Source organism: Aquarana catesbeiana, linkage group LG02 (assembly GCF_042186555.1).
Source record: "Aquarana catesbeiana isolate 2022-GZ linkage group LG02, ASM4218655v1, whole genome shotgun sequence".
Lineage (NCBI taxonomy): Eukaryota > Metazoa > Chordata > Amphibia > Anura > Ranidae > Aquarana > Aquarana catesbeiana.
In genome coordinates, this window is record NC_133325.1 from 684,344,570 (window position 1) to 684,368,291 (window position 23,722).

The window sequence follows — 23,722 nt, forward strand, 5'->3', positions numbered from 1 at the left end:
TGTCTATCAGAGCAGCTGAAGTAAGGCTGCCACAGGACACAGAAGAGCTGGTGCACGTGAGGGGTTTACACGGGCATTTGCAGTACAAAAAAAAAGTATTGTTTAGCATTAGATCATTCTACCACTGTTTTTCCTTCTATTGTTCAAGTAAATAGAACAGTTCTTAGAGCACCTTTTGCTTTTTGTGCTTTGCACTATGGCTTCAAGGCTTACTACTAAGGCACCAAAACCACCCCCAGGCGCTGGGATCTCCAGACATGCCTCCACATTGTCATCCTCTCTGGAGATACCTGACATGGCAAGCCAGGATGAGTCATTGGAAGCAATTGGTGGTGCAACTGCTTCTCACACTTTAGCCCCTTTAATACAAGACTGAAGATGCATTTTCCTCTGCCCTTCAGGGCCTAGAAGGAAGATTAGCGGCTTTAATAGCATCCTCCATTAAAGGGGATAAGAAGTGTGCTAGATCCCTCTCTTCAACTCCAAACCCCTTAACGTGGGGACAGGACATGTATTGCCTTCAAACGATCGGGAAAAACAAACCGATTACTCCTCTGCGGAGGAAACAACATTTGAAGTTTCAGCTTCACAATCTGAGGTACAAATCCTTACGGACATGGTTCGCTCCACTTTCATGCTACCCCTAACAGAGTCAGCTGAAAGTCTGGTTTCTTCTTTGGGTTCCTTGAAACCTTCACAACCAGTGCATGCGTTTCCAGTCCACACATTACTAGAGAAGCTTATTTATACCGAATGGGATTGTCCGGATAAGCATTTTCTCCCTCCAAAGAGATTCTCAGTTCTCTATCCTATGGAGGAAAAATTCACCAAAAAATGAAAAGTTCCAGCAGTAGATGCTGCGATTTCCAGTATAAAAAGTATAAATGTCCTTCATTTAAATGGACTCTCTCCTGCGCCAAGCGCATCCGCCTCTAAGCCGTGGCAACGGCTTCCACCATCAGATTCCAGAGGAAAATCGCAGGGTCAGGCCCAGGCTCAAAGGAAGACCTGGACCTGCAAGACTACAAAGCAGAATACTAAGACCTCCTCATTAAGAGGCGTCTCCCCTCACCAAGGTGGGGGGAAGACTTCTGAATTTCGCAGAAGTCTGGCAGAGACAAACTCAGGACAGATGGGCTCTCTCCACACTGACTCTAGGATACAAACTAGAGTTTCAGGAGTTTCCACCATCTCACTTTCTGAGATCAAACATTCCCAAGGATCCAGGGAAAAGACAATCCCTGTTTCAAGCATTAGACCGATTATTGACTCAAGGAGTAATCATACAGATCCCCACGGAAGAACAAGGTTTAGGTTTCTATTCAAACCTGTTTACGGTACCAAAACCGAATGGAGATGTCAGGCCCATTCTGGATCTAAAAAATCGAAATCAGTTCCTAAAAATGTGCTCATTTCGAATGGAGTTGGATCAGGTCAGTGGTCTCCATCCTACAAGGAGGAGAACTTCTGGCATCCATCGACATCATGCATGTCCCTATATTTCCCGCTCACCAAAGGTATCTGCGATTCAAAGTGGAACAACGGCACTTTCAGTTTGCGGCCTTACCCTTCGGGCTAGCCACAGCACCACGGGTATTCACAAAAATACTGGCCCCACCTCTAGCCAGGTTGAGGGCACAGGGCATAACGGTGTTGGCGTACCTAGACGATCTGTTGTTAACAGACCAGTCAGTGACTCACTTAAGGCAAAGCGTACGCATTACAACCAGTTACCTGGAAAGTCTCGGTTGGATCCTCAACCTAGAGAAGTAAGAATGCTGGATTACTTACGCCTGATCATAGATACAGCCCAGAAAAAGGTGTTCTTGCCTCCAGCAAAGATCAGCTCCATACAAGAGCTGGTAGGAATGGTCAGGTCAAAAGCAAATCATTCAATTTGCCTTTGCATGAGGTTGTTAGGAAAGATGGTAGCTTCATGCGAAACAGTCCCCTATGCCCAGTTCCATTCAAGACTGTTGCAAAACAGAATCCTCTCTGCTTGGAATAAGACGATCCAAGCTTTGGACTTGCCAATGCGGCTGTCCCCAAGAGTGTCTCAAAGCCTCAGTTAGTGGTTCCGAAGCCAGAATTTGCTTAAGGGCAAATCCTTCAGACCAATAATCTGGAAAGTAGTAACGACAGATGCCAGTCTCTCAGGCTGAGGAGCGGTACTAGAGGAGACGACTGTCCAGGGACAGTGGTCAAAACTCGAAAGTGCCCTGCCCATCAACATCCTAGAGATTCGGGCAGTGTATCTGGCTCTGAATACCTGGACCTCCAGGTTAAAGAATTGTCCAGTGCGGATTCAATCCGACAATGCCACGGCTGTGGCCTATATTAGTCACCAAGGGGGCACCAAGAGTCTCTCAGCTCATAGAGAGGTGAACCATAACCTAACTTGGGCATAAAGGAAATGTCTCATCCCTATCGGCAGTTTTCATTCCAGGAGTAGAAAATTGGCAGGAAGACTATCTAAATTGCCTGCAGTTATTCCCAAGGGAATGGTCTCTTCACCCCGAAGTGTTTCGGGCTGTTTGCCAAAGATGGGGGACTCCGGACATAGATCTTCTAGCATCCAGATTCAACATGAAGTTAGTCAACTTTGTGTCCAGAACAAGGTATCCACTCGCATACAGAACAGATGCGCTGGTAACTCCTTGGGATCAGTTTTCACTGATCTATGCTTTTCCCCCGATTTAGTTGCTGCCTCAACTTCTTTGCAGGATCAAGCTGGAAAGAAAGCCTGTAATTCTGGTAGCACCAGCATGGCCCAGAAGGTCATGGTATGCAGAGATCGTAAAGATGGCAGTGGAGGGTCCTTGGCCTCTCCCACTAAGGCCAGACCTGCTATCGCAGGGGCCGATATTCCATCCTACTTTATGAACGCTAAATTTAACGGCTTGGCTATTGAAACCCACATTCTGAAGAAGCATGGGCTTTCCAGGTCTGTTATCTCAACTTTAATCAATGCAAAGAAACCAGTTTCCAGAGCTGTATATTATGGAGTTCGGAAAGCTTACATTTCCTGGTGTGAATCCAAGGGTTGGCACCCTCGGAGATATATTATAGGCAGAATCCTTGCCTTTCTACAATTGGGCGTAGAGATGAAGTTGGCCCTAAGTACTATTAAGGGCCAAGTCTCAGCCTTATCAGTTTTATTTCAAAGACCGCTTGCTACGCATTCTTTAGTCCGGGGTTTTATGCAAGGGGTGATGCGGATTAATCCGCCCGTTAAATCGCCTTTAACCCCTTGGGACTTTAATTTAGTTTTGTCAGTGTTACAAAAACCGCCATTTGAACCATTACAACAAGTTCCCTTAGTCCTTCTGACTAGGAAGCTGATAATTTTGGTTGCTATCAGCAACGAGGCTTTCAGAATTGGCTGCTCTTTCTTGTAAAGAGCCATATTTGATTATTCATGAGGAAAGAGTGGTGTTACGCCTTCGTCCAGGCTTTTTGCCAAAAGTGGTTTCAGGCTTTCATCTGAATGAAGATATTGTCCTGCCATCGTTTTTCCCAAAACCATGTTCCAGGGAAGAAAAGTCATTACATTGTCTGGATGTAGTGAGAGCAGTGAAAATCTTTTTAAAGAAAACTGCTCAGATTCGTAAGACTGATGTCTTATTTATTCTGCCAGAGGGTCCTAAAAAAGGACAGGCAACGTGGAAATCCACTGTTTCTAAGTGGATTCGGCAAGTTATGATTTAAGGGGTAAGATTCCCCCTTTTGAAATTAAAGCGCACTCTACCAGAGCAGTTAGTGCTTCCTGGGCAGTGTGTCACAAGGCCTCCTTTGCTCAGATTTGCAAGGCCGCAACTTGGTCTTCGGTCCATACATTCACAAAATTTTACCAAGTGGATGTAAGAAGGAATGAGGATATCGCCTTCGTGCGCAGTGTGCTGCAGGCAGCAGTATAAGTCCTCAAGGTCTGGGAGTGCCCTACGGATTGTGTCTCCCTCCCCTCAAGTAGCATTGCTATGGGACGTCCCACTAAGTAAATACTTAAGGCTCTGTGTCCTATGATGTACGATAAAGCAATGATGTACGATAAAACAGCTTACCTGTAAAATCCTTTTCTTGGAGTACATCATAGGACACAGAGGTCCCGTCCCTCTTTTTCTGGGGTGTAAGTATATTGCTTGGCTACAAAAACTGAGGTACTCCTGGAAGGAGTAGGGGATATATAGGGGAGTCAACTTCCTGTATTGGGTGTGCCAGTGTCAACACCTGAAGGTAGCTATAACCCACTAAGTAAATACTTAAGGCTCTGTGTCCTATGATGTACTCCAAGAAAAGGATTTTACAGGTAAGCTGTTTTAAAAAATCCTATTTTTAAAGAGCAACTGTCATCTCTGTCCCGCAGCGGCTCCTCCTCTGACCCACTATTGACTCACCGACAGTCTCATTCACTTTAATGGGACGGCCGGTGATGCGGCAGTGACACAACAAGGTGAGGGACATGGCGGCAGCAGGTGAGTGGATGCCCGCTAACAGGTACTGCCATGATGGATCTGAAATGACAGATGCTCTTTAAATGGAAGGACTAAGACCCCTTTCACACTACAGGCGCTATTTTTAGCGATATAGCTCCTCAAAGCGCCTCACACTGGAGCGGTCCGCTAGCAGGACATCAAAAAAAAGTCCTGCAAGCAGCTTCTTTGAGGCTGATCAATGATCAGCCTTCTTTGAGGCTGATTAAGATCAATGGGCAGCGCCGTAGCAGCGGCGCTCTTAACCCTTGGCTGCTAGAGGAGGTGAAAAGCGCAGCTAAAATGACGGTAAAGCAACGCTAAAAATAGAGGCACTTTACCGCCGATGTCCGGGCGCTGTGAGTGTAAAAGGGCTCTTATTCTTGCTGGTAGTTAGAAATTGTTTGAATGCATCAATGCAGTGCATGTTATCTCAGCTTGCAGAGCTTGGATTCATTGAATGAGTTTACCAAAAATGTAAATATTGCAGAATATACAGCCTCATGCTTCATAATTAAGCTTCATTTCATGCTGAATAAACAATAGTTTTCGTTTTAAGATACAGTAATACTATCTTTAGATAGATAGATAGATTTTTACTCCAAAAGCATTTTATTAAAATAAATTAAAAAAAATAAATTTTAACCGCTGCATGGCGATATACGTCGGCAGAATGGCACGTGTGGGCAAAATGTCGTACAGGTGCGTCCCCTTTAAGAAGCAGTGCTGTGGGCGCTCGTCGTGTTCTCCGTGACCGCGGGTCCCGCGGACTCAGTTTCCGCCGGGTGCCCGTGATCGTGTCACGGAGAGGTAGAACGGGGAGATGCCTTTGTAAACAAGACATTTCTCCGTTCTGCCTTGTGACGTGACAGAGATCACTGCTCTCTGTCATCGGGAGCAGTGATCGCTGTCATGTGTGTTGAAGCCCATCACCCCCACAGTTAGAATCACTCCCTAGGACACACTTAACCCCTTGATCGCCCCCTAGTGGTTAACCCCTTCACTGCCAGTGTCATTTACGCAGTAATCAGTGCATTTTTATAGCACTGTTCGCTGTATAAATGACAGCGGTCCCAAAATAGTGTCAAAAGTGTCCGATGTGTCCGCCATAATGTCACAGTCACAATAAAAATCACAGCTTGCCGCCATTACTAATAAAAAAAATAAAATGCCATAAAACTATCCCCTATTTTGCAGACGCTATAAATTTTGCGTAAACCAATCAATATACGCTTATTGCGTTTTTTTGGGTTTTTTTTTACCAAAAATAAGTAGAAGAATAACATATCGGCCTAAACTGAGGAAAAAAATATTTTTTTTTTAAATACATTTTTGGGGATATTTATAGCAAAAAGTAAAAAATATTGCATGTTTTTTTTTTTTTTCAAAAATTGTCGCTGTTTTTTTGTTTATATCGCAAAAAATAAAAACCGCAGAGGTGATCAAATACCACCAAAAGAAAGCCCTATTTGTGGGGGGGGGGGGGGGGGGCGCGCGTCAATTTTTGTTTGGGTACAACATCGCACGACCGTGCAATTGTCAGTTAAAGCGACGCAGTGCCGAATCGCAAAAAGTCATCTGGTCAGGAAGGGGGCAAATCCTTCCGGGGCTGAAGTGGTTAAATAAAAAACGCTTTTTGTTTTTTTTGTTTTTTTTTTATAAATCATTGATTTTTATCATTGATTTTTATCCACGCTGATTAAACCTAATTTGCCACATAGTTGCCCATTTAAGGAGGTTGCATTGAGGTTGGCTTGTAAATTGGAGACATCCTGTAAGGATGTTATTCCACTGCATAGATTGGCATCATCTGAAAATACAGAAATTTTACTTTTAATCCCAGAATCTATATCCTTTATAAAGATATTAAAAAGTAAGGGTCCCAACACTGAGCCTTGGCGTACGCCACTTGTCACCTTAGCGCATTCAGAGTAAGAATCATTACCCACCACTCTCTGAATTCTGTCTTTTAGGCAGTTTTCTATCCATTTACAAATTGATCTTTCCAAGCCTGTAGACTTTACCTTACAGATTAGCCGTGTGCGCTTTTGTCTAAGATTTTACTTACCTCCTCATAAAAAGAAATCAGATTTGTCTGACAACTTCTGTCTTTCATGAATCCATGCTGTCTGTTGCTTAAAATATTTATTTCCAGCAAGAAATAATCTATGTGGTCTTTTATTAAACTCACTTCACATCACTTACATTTCCTTAGCATCTTCATATTTATAAAAGGTCAAACATTGTGATATTGATATTCAATTTGTTGGATTTTTTCATGTTAAAACAACATTTCTATATAGGGATTTTATGATGAATTTTGAAGGTAAGATTCTACATCATTACTATGAAAATGGCTAAAGTAACGGAAATATTACATTATAGCGATTTTATCTTGTTACATAAATAAAAAGAAGGTGTGAAAATACGCACTATTATTGAATCGCATTGAATAATATTAACAGATAAAGCTTTAATCACTAAAATGACATATACGTTAGATATTAGCTGAACAAATAAAATACGTTATTAAAGATTGAAGATATAGCAATGTTTACTACTTATACATGTTTTCTACAAGATTTTATTAGTAAGCCCCTATGTTGAACATAAAGAAAAGGAACATGTCAGTTGCACACAATTAGATGTTTTGTTTATTTTTTGTTAGTGGTGGTTTGCAATTAATAGGAGGGTATAAAGTGGTTGGGCTGTGTGTAACAGAGAATTAAAGTGGTTCTAAAGGCTCAAGATTTTTTACCTTAATGCATTCTATGTATTAGGCTCTGTTCACATATATGAGGATTGAATGCGTTTTGAATCGCATTTGAATCATATGACATGTGAATCAAACTGGCTTTTTATGGAGCCGGTTCACGTATATGCGGTGCAGCGGCAGTGAAAATGCGTTGCAAGTTTTAAGAGTCCTGTGCTTTTTCTGAAAACTTTGATACGGTTTATATGCGAATTCCAGGCTCATTGCCTTCTATGGGAATACAACTGAATCGCACATCGGATCAGCTTTGAACAAAAATATGATCTGAAAAAAAATGGTGTGACGTCCCCCCAAATTGATAGCAGACCCTTAGGTCTGGTATGGATTTTGATGGGAACCCCCACGCCACAAATTGAAAATAAAATGGCTGGGGGCCCCCCAAAATCCATACCAGACCCTTATCCGAGCATGCAGCTTGGCAGGCAAGGAAAAGGAGGGGGATGAGTGAGCACCCCTTCTGAACCATACCAGGCCACATGCCCTTAACATGGGGGGTGCTTTGGGGCCCACCCCAAAGCCCCTTGTCCCCATGTTGATGGGGACAAGGGCCTCTTCCCCACAACCCTGGCCAGTGGTTGTTGGGTTTGCGGGCAGGGGGCTTATCAGAATCTGGAAGCCCCCTTAACAAGGGGACCCCACATCCCAGCCCCCTCCCCTATGTGAATGAATATGGACAACATTGTACCCCCTACTTATTCACCAAAAAAGTGACAAAAAGAAATAGACATAAACAAAGAAATAAAAACAGACAGTTTTTGCCAATTCCTTTGTTTTTTTGTTTTTTTTGTTTTTTTTTTAAATAATGTCCCCCAGTGTGGATCTAGCATCAATTAACAACGCTGCCATCGACCCTGAAAAAGAAAAAAAAGCTCCGCACCTGTTGCGTGCTTCTGCTGTCTGACAGTTCTTAACCACTTGCCGACCGCCGCATGCCAATTTACGTCGGCAGAATAGCACGGGCAGGCAAAAGGGTGTACCTGTACATCCCTTTGGATGTTCACCGGCGGCCAGCGATTGCGGCGAGGAGAGGCAGAATGGGGAGATGCCTATGTAAACAAGGCATTTCCCTGTTCTGCCTAGCAACGTGACAGGGAGCTACTGCTTCCTGTCATCGGGAGCAGTGATCATGTTTTAGTGAGCCCATCCCCCCCTACAGTTAGAACACATCCAGGGAACACACTTAACCCCTTGATCACACCCTTGCGCTTAACCCCTTCCCTGCCAGTGTAATTTATACAGTAATCAGTGGCTATTTGTAGCTTTGATCGCTGTATAAGTGTCAATGGTCCCAAAATAGTGTCAAGTGTCCGATCTGTCGGCCATAATATCGCAGTCCTGATAAAAATCGCAGATTGCCGTCATTACTAATTTAAAAAAAAAAAAATAGTAATAATAAAAAAGCCATAAATCTATCCCCCATTTTTTTAGACGCTATAACTTTTGCGCAAACTGAGGCGGGGCCACCCAGCGACATCACCGGGAGACCCTGCCCCCTGTGATGTTAACAAACCTAGCATGCACCAGTTGATGATTTCACTAGGGGGTGGTGCCATCTGGTGATGTTGCCGAACTGGTAGACAACGGTGCGGGCAGATGGCCGAAGCCAACGACAGGTGTAAAGCCTTTTTTTCTTTGATTTTTTTTTTTTTTCGGCATTGGCGTTTATCGTGATTGATGCTTTATCTACACTGGGGAAAATTGTTTTTGTTTTAATAAAGGAATTTATTTGTCTGCTTTTATTTGATTTTTGTCTTTTTTTTTTTTTGGTGAATGAGCAGGGGTACAATGTTCCCCATACTTATTCACATGGGGGGGCAGGAATATGGGGGCTTGCAGATTCCGATAAGCCCCTTGCCCGCAGACCCCCATAACCACCAGCCAGGGATGTGGGGAAGAAGCCCATAGAAAGAAGGTGCTTTGGGGCGGCGAAACAACCCCCCTGCATTTTGAGAGCAATGTGGCCTGGTATGGTTTTAGGGGGGGGGGGGCCTCGCTTATCTCAGGTAAAGGTCTGATTCAGGTCACCCCATGCCATTTTTTTCTTACATTTTGGCATGGGGGTTCCCCTCAAAATCCATACCAGATGTTTCACGGGTGGACCCTATGCGGTTTTCTAATTTTGGTGTGCTGGTATGGATTAGGGAGGACCCCCACACCATTTTTTTCGGCGCTTTAAATGAATTTCGGTTCAAAACCGATGAGATGTGCAATTCCAGATGTATTCCTATAAAAGGCAATGAGCCTGGAATTCGCATCTGAATCGCACCGCAGTGCTCAGAACTCTTTTTGAATTGGCATTGCCACTGCACCGCATATCTGTTGACCCAGCTCCATAGAAAGCTGGTTTGGTTCACATGGCATGCAAACGGATACAATTCGCATATATGTGAATGGTGCCTTAATCGACTAAAATCTCCATTACATTTTAGACCACTAGAATTGAATGGGTTTTGTTACATTGTAATGCATTATTTAAGCATTTCTCTAGTATTTCGAAACTTTTTAGGGTCCATGCACACCATGGCGCGCCGTCTTGTAAATAGCTAAGTGGCTGGGCTACCCGGCGACCTTACCTGGTGGCACTGCCCCCTGTGATGTCACCGACCCAGCATGCATCGGTCGGTAATTTCACAAGGGGTGGCACCACAGTGTTTTCTGACCAGTGCAGCCAGTCACAGTGTTCCTGATCAACGCCACAGCAGTCATAGTGTCACCGGACCAGTGTAAGCCAGCAACAGTGTGCCAGGGACATAGACAGCAATAAATACCTAAAAGTGTTCTAATCCATCTCCACTTTATCTAAAACTAAACAAAGTTTTGCCTTTAGTTATACTTTAACATTCTGGTCTCCGTGTGGTTAAAGGGCTCTAGGAATGAACAGATTTGTCAGAAGTGTGACATTTATGTAATATACAGTACATATTAATTCCTAGTCACATGTTTTATTGCCAATTGAGTTGAGAAATTAGTGTGGCTGTGGCCTGATATCGGCAAAGGTTTTGATGCTGGCAAGTAGCATTTCAGCAAACATTTTGGCTGCATGTTTATCTTGTGTAGCACAGTTGCCAAAGATGTGCCCTGATCTCTGCATGCACAAACCATGTAGGTAAGCGGCCTCCCTTGCTTCTTCCTATGGCTGGAATTAGTAGTATTAAAATGTTCCGATCTTATCGGATAGTTATGTTGAAAATCAGCTAATGATCTGCATGTATATTATCCTATACACTCCCAACTGAAGACAGTGCATACAGTGTCTCTTCACTTTGAATACAGTGAAATGTGTATAGTAAGAGATGTAGATATACAGTATATATGTGTATCTTTTCTGTACTGTGTGTGTTAGTGAGATAGAGATCCTTTTTGTTTTTTTTTACGAAGTTCTTATTTTTTTGCTTTAGACTTGTAGTGGTGTTATTGTTTTTGTGAAGTTTTCCTCATTGCTCTTATTATTTTTAAAAATAGTGCCGCCTAATAAAGTGGAGGAAGCCATGGACCAAATTGAAAAGTTTATCATGACACGCTTATACAAGCATGTGTTCTGTCCAGAAACCACAGACGATGAGAAGAAAGATTTAGCTGTGCAAAAGAGAATCAGGTGAGGGGGATATCAAGAATTCAATTTTGTCTGGCTAGAGATGCAGTGTTCAATCCATTGGCAGATTGATCAAAATGTCTCTAGGAACCAATAGGGATATTTTTATGTGCCCCAGTACTGGTCACAAAGCTGGCTGTAGCCTGTTCACACAGCAACAGAGATAATGGGGCAGCACCCTTCCTGAGTGCTGGAAAGAATTTAGATTATTTTTGTTTTTTATAGGTATACAAGCCTTTTTTTTATACAAATAGACATTTAATACATGAAAATGCCTTAGTTCTTGCTTCTGCTGGAAAGTAAGGGCTCTTTCCGAATTGCGAACTCTGCTAGCAGATCCGCCCGCTGATCCCCGCTGAGCAGGAGGATGACAGGTCCGTGCCCACTCAGCTTCTGCAGAATGGACGCAGATCACTTTCCTCTATGGGGGGGGGTCTGCTGGAAATGGACCACTTGTCTGTTTATTCGCCAGACGGATGGGAAGCAGATCTCGGCTCGGAACGGATGTCAGCGGGTGTAAACAGACACATGTCCATTTACAGCCGCTGCTCCATAAAGGGCAATGGATGGTCTGATCGGGTCCGCCTAAAATACTGACAGGCTGACCAGATCGGCCCATCCGTGTGAAAGGGGACTAAAGGCACAGTGAGTAAATGTGAGCTTCATATGTATACATGGCATAAATAAAAACTATTTACAGTAACTTTTTATATATTAAAATATAACCAAATCCATTGTAAATTTTGTTTAACAACTCATTGATAGCCTGCCCTAGTCTACCCTGGGAAGATATGTACTGTAAAGCAAGTCTTTCCATGGGCTTCCCGTTTGGAGGTTCATGGAAATAGTTGTACAACCAGGAAGCAAAACTGAGTGCCAGTGTACTTTAAATTTATGCTTTCATGCTCTTTTCATCAGGGCCTTACATTGGGTCACTCTTCAGATGCTGTGTGTTCCAGTCAATGAAGATATTCCTGAAGTGTCAGATATGGTTGTAAAAGCTATAACAGGTTAGTATTTAAATAAATATTCATAAACTGTCTCAGGGTTAGGTTACAAGGGTGACTGAGCTGCAGGATGGCTGGAATATGGCTTACCCATAGAAATGAATGGGTCAGCGACATGTGTCAGGAGAAGCCAACGGAAATGTTTTTGGGAGAAAGGATGTGCGACGCTGGACAGATCCACAAAGTAGAGACCGCAATAATGGGGAAAGAGGTTAGTATTTAACTTATTACTTTGCATTCGGTGGTTGGGTAGAATTCTTAAAAGACAAGTTCAATAACCGTGAATCATGATGAAAATGATATATGTATCCATATAGCCAAGGACACTGGACCTGCAGAGATGAGAATAGCACCATTAACAGTTTACCAGAAGACTCAAACTGTTTAAGAAGGTGCTAGCATTGTGGATTTAAATCATAGGGAGGCTTTTGGTATTGTGTATTCTTTATAACTGAAAATATGGTAGGAGTCCTGACATTGTTAGACCAGTTGATACAGTGTGTTTTTATTTTTATGTTGCATTTGGGAAACTATAATTAGGAACTGGTTCCTTTAATCTCCTTCAGATATCATAGAAATGGATTCAAAGCGGATTCCTCGGGACAAGCTTGCCTGCATTACTGGATGCAGTAAACAAATCTTTAATGCAATTAGAACCACAAAGAATGAACCTGCTTCTGCTGATGACTTCCTCCCCACTCTAATCTACATTGTGCTAAAGGCGAACCCACCCCGTCTACAGTCAAATATTCAGTATATCACTAGATTCTGCAATCCTAGTCGGCTGATGACTGGGGAAGATGGATACTATTTTACAAATCTGGTGAGTAGTAAAGTGGTCTATTTCTGATGCCCTCTTATGCTCTGTTCACATGATTTTGTTTTAAGATTTGCCTTCCACACACCATAAAGGGGAATTTCATTTTTGTTTTGACCACTGCGCACTTGTACCCCCTTCCTAACAGGCCATTTTTCAGCTTTCAGTGCTCTCACATTTTGAATGACAATTACTCAGTCATGCAACACTGTACCTATATGACATTTTTGTCATCTTTTTCACACAAATAGAACTTTCTTTTAGTGGTATTTAATCACCACTCGGTTTTTTAGTTTTTGCGCTATTAATGAAAAGACCGAAAATTATGTAAAAAAAATAAATTTTTCTTCGTTTCTGTTATAAAATTTTGCAAATTAGTAATTTTTCTTCATAAATTTTGGCCAAAATTTACACTGCTACATATTTTTGGTCTTATGCCACAAAGATTTGCTACAAGGTGGTCTACGCCTGGGTTTGCTGAATACCCCTTCTGGACACACCCTATACTCTACTTCCTTTTCTGTGAGCACCCCAAAGGGGATACCCTCACTTGAAGCTGTGGTGGAGACCAGATGAAAGGGAGTCAACGCAAAATCACAGGCAAACATTTGCTCTTCTGGAGGCCTGCAAAGCACTCAGCTTCAGAGTGATTATGCATCCCTTGTACCAGAGCAAGAGTCGGCTCTAACACTGGTTTCAGCATCCTAATCTAGCTCTATTTCAGGCATGCAACAGATGGCCTATTTGACTAAAGTAGAGTTCTGTGCATCTAAGTTGCATTTCCTCAAATAACCTGTGGCTTTAAAACCATTATGTTCGTCCAGGGCTCAATAATGCTATGCCTCTTCTCCTACTCCCATTTCTCAACCTGACTTGGATCCCTATATGTTGGTCCTAGAAAACGTAGACACAGATAGGAATGAAGGGGATATTGAGGCAATATTGGGGGAAACTGAAGAAGATTTGTTTGTCCCCAGATTGTCACTACATTGAAGAGTGAGCTTCACTCAACATGCTTTCTAATGTTGAAATGCTCATTGCCTCTATCCGCAAAAGCCTCAGCATTGTGCAACTTGATTCGCCTCCGTCTCACAGTGGCCTTACGTTACAAAGAGACCTAAAAAAAACTTGCAAAGCATTCCTTGTTAATGTACCTATTAAATATGTTACTTCTTTCAAAGATTCTGCAGATAGAAAATTTGTGACGCTCCTAAAGGCCTATTTTAACTTTGAAAGCTCTGCCCTACAACCAGCTCTTGCTGCAATTTCAGTATGTCAAACTACAGCTAATTGGACTTGTGAACAACCAAAATGACCCTGTATTTCAGGATCTTGCTGTTACAGAGTAATTACAGTAATTGCCTTCTGCTCTGCTTTTTTGTGTGGATGTCATAGAACATGTCATGGGACACTGTTTCTGGTCTCTATGAGGCACGGACAGGGGATTGAAAGGCTGCTGGTGCTCAGGCTCAACGGTTCTCAGCAGAGGCTGTGGCTTGTGGCTCCTGTGACAGGATAGACTCTTCTGCAGCTCCTGTACAGTCAGCTAAATATGCCTCCTCAAGCACAAGCTCTTGACAGGTAATACATGGGCAGGGGTGTCCCATTTTGTTATTCCTGTGAAGCTCTTTTTCTGTCATCTATGGCTCCTAGGATGCTGGGCTTAGGCTGACAGGGCACTGCTTCTGTCTGATAGATCACAAGTGTTGTCATTTCTAGGCAGGTGGCCTGTATCCTAAGCTTGTCCTGTTATTATGGTTACCGGATAAAGCCCAGGACACTGGTCCAGACCCTGGCCCCAAGAAGAAGTGTGCAGTATTTGTGACTAAATTGGGATCCTCCTGGATTAAACCTTAATGCCGCTCTTGTATCCGCATCCTGATGAACGATGTCTGCCACAGCCTGTGCCAAGTTGCTGTCTTTCATCAAGGAGGAACTGGCTAACACTTTTTTTTTTTTTTTTAATTGCAGGTTTTCGATTTAACAATACATAACAAAGCCTATTGGGCATACCCAGGCTTGAATGCAAAAAAAAAAAAAAAACACAATGAGAACATTAAAAAAACAAATTAGTACGCTCTAACCGCCAGTGCAGGCTGAAATATTAGGATTATTATTGGCCACTCCCACTCTCAGACATCCTACAGAGCCGACTCATGGATTGATGGAATACGCACTCTCCCATATCTTATGTATCAGGAACGACTCCCCCGAATGAAGCATAACTGCAGAGTTCTACAACAATATCCATGGTTAATTACATATCTAAGTACTAACTAATCATCCTAAGAATCAGCATTAGTATTAGAGGATTCCACTCAAATCTTCCACACTTTATGAAATTTCTTGGCACAACCTCTAGACAGATAAGTCGTTTTGTATAATGGTAGGGCTGAATCGACTAAACATTTCCATAAGTTAATTGATGTTCCAAAGGAGGATTTCCATTGTATGATGATGGCCTTGCATGCATAATAAAGTAGTATCCCCAAAAGGGTTCTAACTGCCCTGCTAGGAACCAGAGGAGCTACAAGCCCCAGCAGACATACCTCCACCTTCAATGGAATCTGAAATGTAGTGACTGTCCGAATAAATGTGGCAACCTCATTCCAAAATGTCTTGACCAGGGAACGGCTCCAAAAAATATGTATAAAGTCCTCTGCAGGGGAGGCACACCTCCAGCAGGAATCTGGAATAGACTGGTATATTTTGTGTAGGCACACAGGTGTAAAATACACTCTATGCTTATATTGAACTGGACCAATCTGTCCCTGGCCAAGACCAGTTGTCGGAAGGAGCACTCCCAGAGGTCTTCCCACTCTTCCGCATCCAGTGTAGGGAAGTCCCCCACCAATTTAGAGCGTCTAGTCCCATGTGCACGTTGGGTAGTAACATTTTATAGATGCTGGACAAGGGCTTGGACATATATTATTCCCTTAGCCAATCTTCCAGAGTCGCTGCAGAGAGGGCCACTTGGGAAATCTCAAATTGAGTATTAAAGGCATGCCTAAGTTGCAGAAGCTTAAACAAATGTGAGTTAGGGAGGTTGTATCTTTGAGTTCATGAAAAGTTTGTAGTTGGGCCCCCAGTACATATTTGGTCCACATATTTAATACTTTTGAGTGCCCACAGACTGGGATCAGGTATTGACATAAACTCTGACAGCCTCGGATTATCTGGCTAACACATTTAACTCTTTTAGATCCCTTTTGTCTGAATTAAAGGCTCCCCTGGTACCTCCATAGCAGTCCTCTGGGTTACCTAAGTCTTCCACAGCCACATTGGTCAAAAACGGATGCTTTATGACTTCTGGTGGGAGAATTGATGGCTCACAACCTGTTGATTCCATTTCCTTCCAAAGAGAGGGGTCAGGGGTTTTACTGACACATTTTTGTGGTAAAGAAACCTACTGGCAAGTTCCAAATAATTCTTAACCTTCAACCCCCTCCACACATTCATGAGATACAAGCATTTCTGGATGGAGTCGATTTTCACACTCAGGACCATCCTGAGTCCAGGTTTCTTCATGGTCACTCTGAACTTCAAAGATGCCCATCTTCACATGCCAATACATCCAGCATATCATAAGATTTTGAGCATGGCTATTAGGATCAGAACAGAAGCCAACGTTTTAAATGCAGGGTGCTCACATTCTAGCTTTTCCAGCCCTGAGGATTTTGACGAATATCTTTGGGGAAGCATGGGTTCCCTTAAGACTGAGGTAAATTACATCATCCCTATCTGGAAGATCTCCTGCTACTAGCTGCTGCTTGTCAAAATGTTCTAGAGGATCTCCAGTACACTCAGGATCATCTACAGAGCCTAGAGTGGATTATAAATTGGGAGAAAATCAAATCTGGTTCCTGCCAGACTTTGAGATTCCTTGGATACGCGATTCACTGAGCTTTTTAGAAGTTTTTTCTGCCAGAAAACAAATGCACCAAGGTCATTCAGCAGATGGCTCAATTACAGACAAATCTTTCAGTACCCAAAAGAGAAATTTCAGCTATTCTGGATGGGTCCAACACAGTTCGAATTCCACAAAGAGTTAAGCAGTCACAGTCCTGGTGGAAGGTACATATGCTTTGCAGAGGGTTGAAATGGAAGTGGCGGGTTTCCATGAGGATAACAGATTCCTGCTCATGGGGCTTGGGGGGGGGGTTATTTACAGAACAGAGTAGCCCAGGGGTAGTAGACAAAGAGCAAGGCCAGGACATCCTCAAATCGGAGAGAGCTCTTTGCTGTGGAGGGAGCTCTGAAAAGTTTGAAAAGGTTTAAAGGGACATCATTTACAGGTTCTGTCGGACAACGGTATCATGGTGGCACACATAAACGAGCAGGGGAGGTACAAGACATCAACGCCTGTAGTCTACCACACACAAAATTCAAAGATGGGCAGAATTCAACTTGGCTTTCTTCTCAGAGCTTCATATGAAGAGCATTCAAAATGTGCTGGCAGACTTTCTCAGTTGTCAGACCTCATTCTAGCAGCCCCCTTTTGACCAAAGAGGGCATGGCAATCTCTAGCTGGGCCTCCTCACAGGCTTCCTGTGTCACAAGGATCTGTGCTTTAGCTGAACAGAGATGCACTATATTACATTAACTTTAATAGCATCCCAGTCTTAGTCCGTAGGGTTCAATATTGAGTTGCCCCACCCTTTGCAGCTATAACAGCTTCAACTCTTCTCGGAAGGCTGTCCACAAGGTTTAGGAGTGTGTCTATGGGAATGTTTGACAATTCTTCCAGAAGCGCATTTGCGAGGTCAGGCACTGATGTTTGAAAGAAGGCCTGGCTTGCAGTCTGCACTCTAATTCATCCCAAAGGTGTTCTATCGGGTTAAGGCCAGTCAAGTTCCTCCACCCCAAACTCGCTCATCCATGTGTTTATGGACCTTGCTTTGTGCACTGGTCCAAATCATTTGGTGTTGGGGGGGGGGGGGGGGGGGATTATGGTGTCGGGTTGTTTTTTAGGGCTTGGTCCCTTAGTTTCAGTGAAGGGAACACTTAGGGCGTCAGCATGCCAAGACATTTTGAACAATTTCATGCCCCCAACTTTGTGGGAACAGTTTGGAGTTGGCCCTTCCTGTTCCAACATGACTGCGCACCAGTCATGTTTGTTGATCTATGAATATTTAAAGGATAAGGAAGCAAGATATAATCAAGCTTTGCAATATTTAAGTTCAATATAAAGTTCAAGTGTGTGTAAAGGCAGGCGTCCCAATACTTTTAGTAACATAATGTACGTTAAACTTGTCAATGTGGTATATGACGTGCAGGTTTTGAAAGGGAAAGTTTTTTGAATAGTTATTAAAACTTGAATCGATTGCTGTATGCCAGTGACTAGAACAATTTATCTTAAAGTATGGAACAATTTATCTTTTTTTTCTTTTTTGAAATGTAGTTATGAAAGGTTTTATTGCTCTCAATAAAACCTTTTCTGATAAAAAAAAGTATGGAACAAGTTGAAAGCCTGCCAATCCCCCTAGTTAGTAGATTGCATTCATATTTTTGCTACCCAAATGCATTTTTACATTTTTCTACATTAAGCCTCATTTGTCATGTAGTTGCCCACCCTATTAATTTGTTCAAATCTTCTTGTAAGGTTTCCACATCCTGCGGAGAAGTTATTGCCCTGCTTGGCTTAGTATCGTCCACAAATACAGAGATTGAGCTCTCTATCCCATCCTCCAGGTAGTTTATGAATAAATTAAATAGGATTGGTCCTAGGACAGAACCCTGGGGGACCCCGCTTTCCATCCCGGACCATTCCGAGTACTCCGCATTTATCAATACCCTCTGAACTCGCCCCTGTAGCCAGTTTTCAATCCATGTACTCACCCTATGGTCCATGCCAAAGGACCTTACTTTGTACAGTAAAGGTTTATGGGGAACTGTATCAAATGCTTTTGCATAATCCAGATATGCCACATCTACGGCCCTTCCTTTATCTAGATGGCGGCTCACCTCCTCATAGAAGGTTAATTGGCTTGGCAAGAACGATTCTTCATGAATCCATGCTGATTACTGCTAATGATGCCGTTGTCATTACTAAAATCTTGTATATAGTCCCTTTATCATCCCCTCCAAGAGCTTGCATACAATTGATTTTGGGCTAACTGGTCTGTAATTCCCAGGGATGTAACTTTAAATATTGATGCTACAATGGCTTTTCTCCAATCAGCTGATACCATTCCAGTCAGTAGACTGTTCGTAAAAATTAGAAACAATTGTCTGGCAGTTACTTCACTGAGTTCCTTAGGGACCCTTGGGTGCAAGCCATCTGGTCTCGGTGACTTATTAATGTAAAGTTTTTCAGTTCTAATTCTGTCCTCTGTTAGCCATGAGGGTGCTTCCCGTGACATGCCATGAGAATAAACATTGCAGTTTTGGTTACTGAAGCCCCCCCCCCCCCCCCCATTCCCTCTTGAAGATTGAGAAGAAGAATAAATTCAATACCATCGCCATCTCTCCATCCTTAGTAACCAGATTCCCTTTATCATTCTTTATGGGAACAATAGGATCTGACCTCCCTTTCTTTCTATTTATGTGCTTAAAGAATTTATTGGGATTTTTTTTTTACTCTCCTCCGCTATGTGCCTTTCGTGTTCTATCTTAGCCACCCTGATTGCACCCTTACATTTCTTGTTGCAATCTTTGTAAAGTTGGAATGCTGATGATGATCCCTCAGCCTTGTATTTTTGAAGGCCTTCTTCTTTGCTTTTATATGCATTTTTACATTGTAGTTAAGCCACCCAGGACTTTTATTAGCTCTTTTAAATTTATTTCCCATTGGGATGCACTGGTTGGCTCTTTTGAAATTCAGTGTCTTTGTATTCCCCTTATGTCTCCTATTTGTGTGATTTATACTAAAACTAATTGACCTGTGATTGCTGTTTCCTAAATTACCCCGTATTTCCACATCCGTGATCAGGTCTGTATTGTTGGTAATCAGTAGGTCTAGTAACGCTTTGTTTCTAGTTGGTGCATTTACCATCTGACTCATGGAATTGTCCTGCAAGACATTTTGGAACTGGCGAGCCTTAGATGAATGCACGGTTCCTTCCACCCAGTCTATGTCTGGATAAATAAAATCCCCCATTATAATGACACTTCTCATTCTTGCCGCTAATCCAAATTGTAATAGGAGGTCCGCCTCCTCCCTCTGGTTAGGGGGCTTATAGCATACTCCCGGTATTGCTTTCCCCTTAGTTTCCTCCCTTTGTAGCTCTACCCATAAGGATTCCACCTCCTCCCTTGCTCCTTAGGGGATGTCATCTCTCACATTCACTTGTACATCATTTTTTATATACAGGCATACCCCTCCTTTTTTTATCCTCTTTATCCCTGCGATGTAGAGAATACCCTTGAATGGTTGCCAGCCAATTATGAGAGCTGTCGAACCAGGTCTCTGTAATTCCCACAAAATCTAAATCCTCCTCGTACAACAGTAGTTCTAGTGCTCCCATCTTGTCCGCCAGATTCCTGGCATTGGTGAACATGCCATGTAGTTTAGACCGGTCGCTTACTATCTTCTTATTGGTTGCAAATAGGACTTGTTACTATACTTAACTCGGGTTGAGGTGCTTTAGTCAACCTACCACTAATGCCCCCAATACTACCCTCTGGAATATGTTCCACGCTGGCTATCTCTACCTCTGGCCCCTCCCCCCACCCCGTTGTCTAGTTTAATCGCTTGCCGACCGCCTCACGCAGATATACTGCGGGTCTTTGTGACAGATTGCCCTCTCTGTCCTTCTAAGAATGGAGTCCCCTACCACCAGAATCTTTCCTTTCCCTTGGCTTTACTCCCGACCTCACTGGAGGAGTTATTCCCCTGGCAGCTAGGGGAGTCACTTAGCTCCAGCAGTGCGGTTCCCTGACTGGTTTCACCAATGTCACTCAGTGGGGTGTACTTCTTGGGATGTTCCAGCCCAGGACTGGCCTCCCTGACTCTTTCCCCTCTATCCTTCCTGTCACCCATCTACTCTGCTTTGGTGCCTGCACATCTTTGTCCCCACCCGCCACATTTTTCACAGTAGTATTTGTCCTCGATCAGATGATCAAGGAACGCATACATGCCGCCAGATGTATACCGAGTCACATCTCCACACCTCCCGGACACAGTACCCATTAATTTAATGGGGATTGGGGGTTATACTCTGTCCAAATTAACTAGCAACCTGACACTAATACTCAATAATACACAGGTTCTCAACAAGACAATACACAGGTACATGGGATCTTTCATTAGACTTGCAGGCTATTATATTGAGCCCTTTCAAGCCCTTAGAAGAGGCCTCCATTAACCTCCCTAGCGGTAAACCCGAGTGTGGCTCGGGGGGGGATTTTCCATACCAAAAGCGGTAACCCCGAGCCACGCTCGGGATCGCATCACAGGATCCAGTCAAAGTTACTTACCTTGTCCCCAGGATCCTGCGATGTCTCCCCTCTGTGTGTGCGAGCCGTTCTCTGCCGGATCTATCACTGCCGAGCTCCATTCCCTGCGAGCGTTGCGACGCAGGGGGACAGAGAACGGCGCCAAATTCAAAAAGTAAAAAAACACAATACACATACAGTACACTGTAATCTTAGAGATTACATAACTGTATCAATTTATTTCACCTCCCTTTTGTCCTTAGTGGTTTGTCCAGTGCCCTGCATGCAGTTTTATATATATATATATATATATATATATATATATATATATATATATATATATATATATATACTGTTCTTTCTGCCTGGAAACTGGAGATTGTCCATAGCAACCAAAAAGTGTCCCTTTACATCAAAAGCGGTTTTAGACCAGTTAGAAAACAGAGATTTAATAAATTAGAATCACTTGCAGAATTGAGCGATAGTGATTCGTGGGGAAATCCATCATCAAACACTGAAAGTAATGACAACGACAATTCTACAACTGAGCAAATTTCAGTGTTTTTGGTTGGATTACATTATTGAATAATTTTTATTATTACTATATTATTTGTTATAATCATAGTTATTTATTATATTAGAATTTATGATTTCGTGTTTCAAACTTTATCATACCCGGGATTTCTACTAGACTCTTGTTTGGACAGATTTAAGTGTGTTATTCCTAAGAATTACAGGCCTACAATATAAGACGCCAAAGTTCCATGCAAAACATTGTACCGCTTTGAGCATCAAAAAATCTTAAATAATCATACCGCCAGGGAGGTTAAGCTTCTGACCTTAAAAGCGGATTTTCTGTTCGCCATTACCTCAGCCCACAGAATAAGTGTACTGCAGGCTCTGTCAATTAGGAAGCCTTTTCTGACTGTTTTCAAAGACAGAAAAATCCTCAAAACCAATCCAGGTTTTCTTCCTATGGTGGTTTCATTGTTTCCTAGATCTCAAAACATTGTCTTGCCCACTTTTTGTGCTACTCCAATGGGGGAAAGAGAAAAGAATTTCCGTTTACTGGACATCAGGAGATGTTTTTGTGCTTTTGTTCTACCTTGATGTAACCAAACCATTTAGAAAGTCTGATGCTAGTATTTATTCTTTTTGCTGGAAACCATAAGTGTGCTCAAGCATCAAAGGCTACGATAGCCAGATGGATTAAACAAGCTATTTGTCAGTACTAGGATCCCTTTAAAACCCAGCAAAACTCACCTGACACAGCCTTTGCCTGGGAAACAACAGTGATTGGCCAGCTCACCTTTTAAAGCACCTGTATCAGCATACCACCAGTGCTTGTGATAGCGTTGTTACCGAGTGTGCTCCTGCTTGACCCATTTGATATCTGCTCTGTATATATCGTGTATGACCTGGCTAGTTTTGACCCTGCTTTGCTCGCTTCTGATTCGGTACCGCTTGGACTCTGACCTACCTGTGTATGACCCAACTTGTCTAGACTACGCTTTGCCTGATACTACTGTAATGCCAGACTCAGCATTACTTCTTGGCTGCCCAGCCAACCTCCTGTTACATCTGCAGCTGTGAACCACAAGCACCAGCCAACCCCTACCTTCATCAGCAGTGAACTACAAGTTCCAGCTGACCTGCTTTGCTTAGACCTGCTCATGGTATGTGCTCTTGTTTATTGAACTCTTTGCATAATCTACACATTTGAACTGTTACCTGCTATCTGCTCCTAGCCTGACAGTATTTCTTTGTATTACTGCACTAAGAATGTTGATATTTCTTTTGTGAATGCGCATTCCACGAGGGCCTTGTCTACATCCTGGGCTGAAAGAGCTGCTGCTTCCCCAGAACAGATATGTAGGGCTGTCTTGTGGTCTAGTTTTTTTTTACTTACATCAAGCGTTATTGGTTGGACCTCCTGAGCCGTCAGGAGCAGACGTTCAGCTGTAAGGTCCTCTAGGCAGTAGTCCCATCCAAGGCTTGTAAGTTCTTGCTTATTACCTCATGGGCTGTCCTGGAAGATGACATGGGGAAAACCATAGTTAGATTTACCGGTAACTCTGTTTACTGGAGTCTTCCAGGACAGCGGGATTCCCGTCCCCTTTCTGGTGATTATGTTCTGTTTTTTTGTAGGTCCCTCTTTTGGTTCTTGGGGTGACTGAGGCAAGGGCCTGGAGGACCCTTTTTTTATTCTCTAAGGGGTAACGTGTTTCCATTCCCAATGGAAGGAGCTCTATTTCTTATCAGCTGTTTTGGAAATAGTTACCAGTTAATCTAACTCCGGTTTTTGTAGTATATTACAGGACATTCTCCCTACCATTCATTGGTTAACTCTGCATTGCTTGCTTCAAAACTGAGGGCTCATGAAGTGAATTAGGATCATAGGGCGGGTGGCCAGGAAACCTGTTCTCTAAAGCTCTGCCAGAGTCCAATCACCTGAAGGTGCATGCGCATAACCCATGATTTATAAATAATCTGCCTGTGACCTATACTTTACTCTAAGGTGAGCAATTTAATGTAAATTGTTGAACAATTGTAGAATTCGTTTTTTCATTAGACCCCTTAGTAAAAAAAAAAAATGTCTTATGTAGTTGCGCTTTAAATATGGGTTTGACATGGTGTAGTTGGCAACTCCAAGTTGTCTCACTAATCAGTTGGCTTGAACCAGAGTTG

General features: G+C 42.8%; 1 protein-coding gene across 4 annotated transcripts in view; it reads left to right on the forward strand.

The window, feature by feature from the left end:
• RABGEF1 (RAB guanine nucleotide exchange factor 1) overlaps positions 1 to 23,722 on the forward strand; it is a 125,229-nt gene that overhangs the window by 88,749 nt on the left and 12,758 nt on the right. For all 4 annotated transcript variants that reach the window (XM_073616755.1, XM_073616754.1, XM_073616753.1 and 1 more), the window contains 3 exons: positions 10,705 to 10,837; positions 11,753 to 11,844; positions 12,408 to 12,664. In XM_073616755.1, the coding sequence (XP_073472856.1) occupies positions 10,705 to 10,837; positions 11,753 to 11,844; positions 12,408 to 12,664 (482 nt within the window). The remainder of the gene's footprint in view (positions 1 to 10,704; positions 10,838 to 11,752; positions 11,845 to 12,407; positions 12,665 to 23,722) is intronic.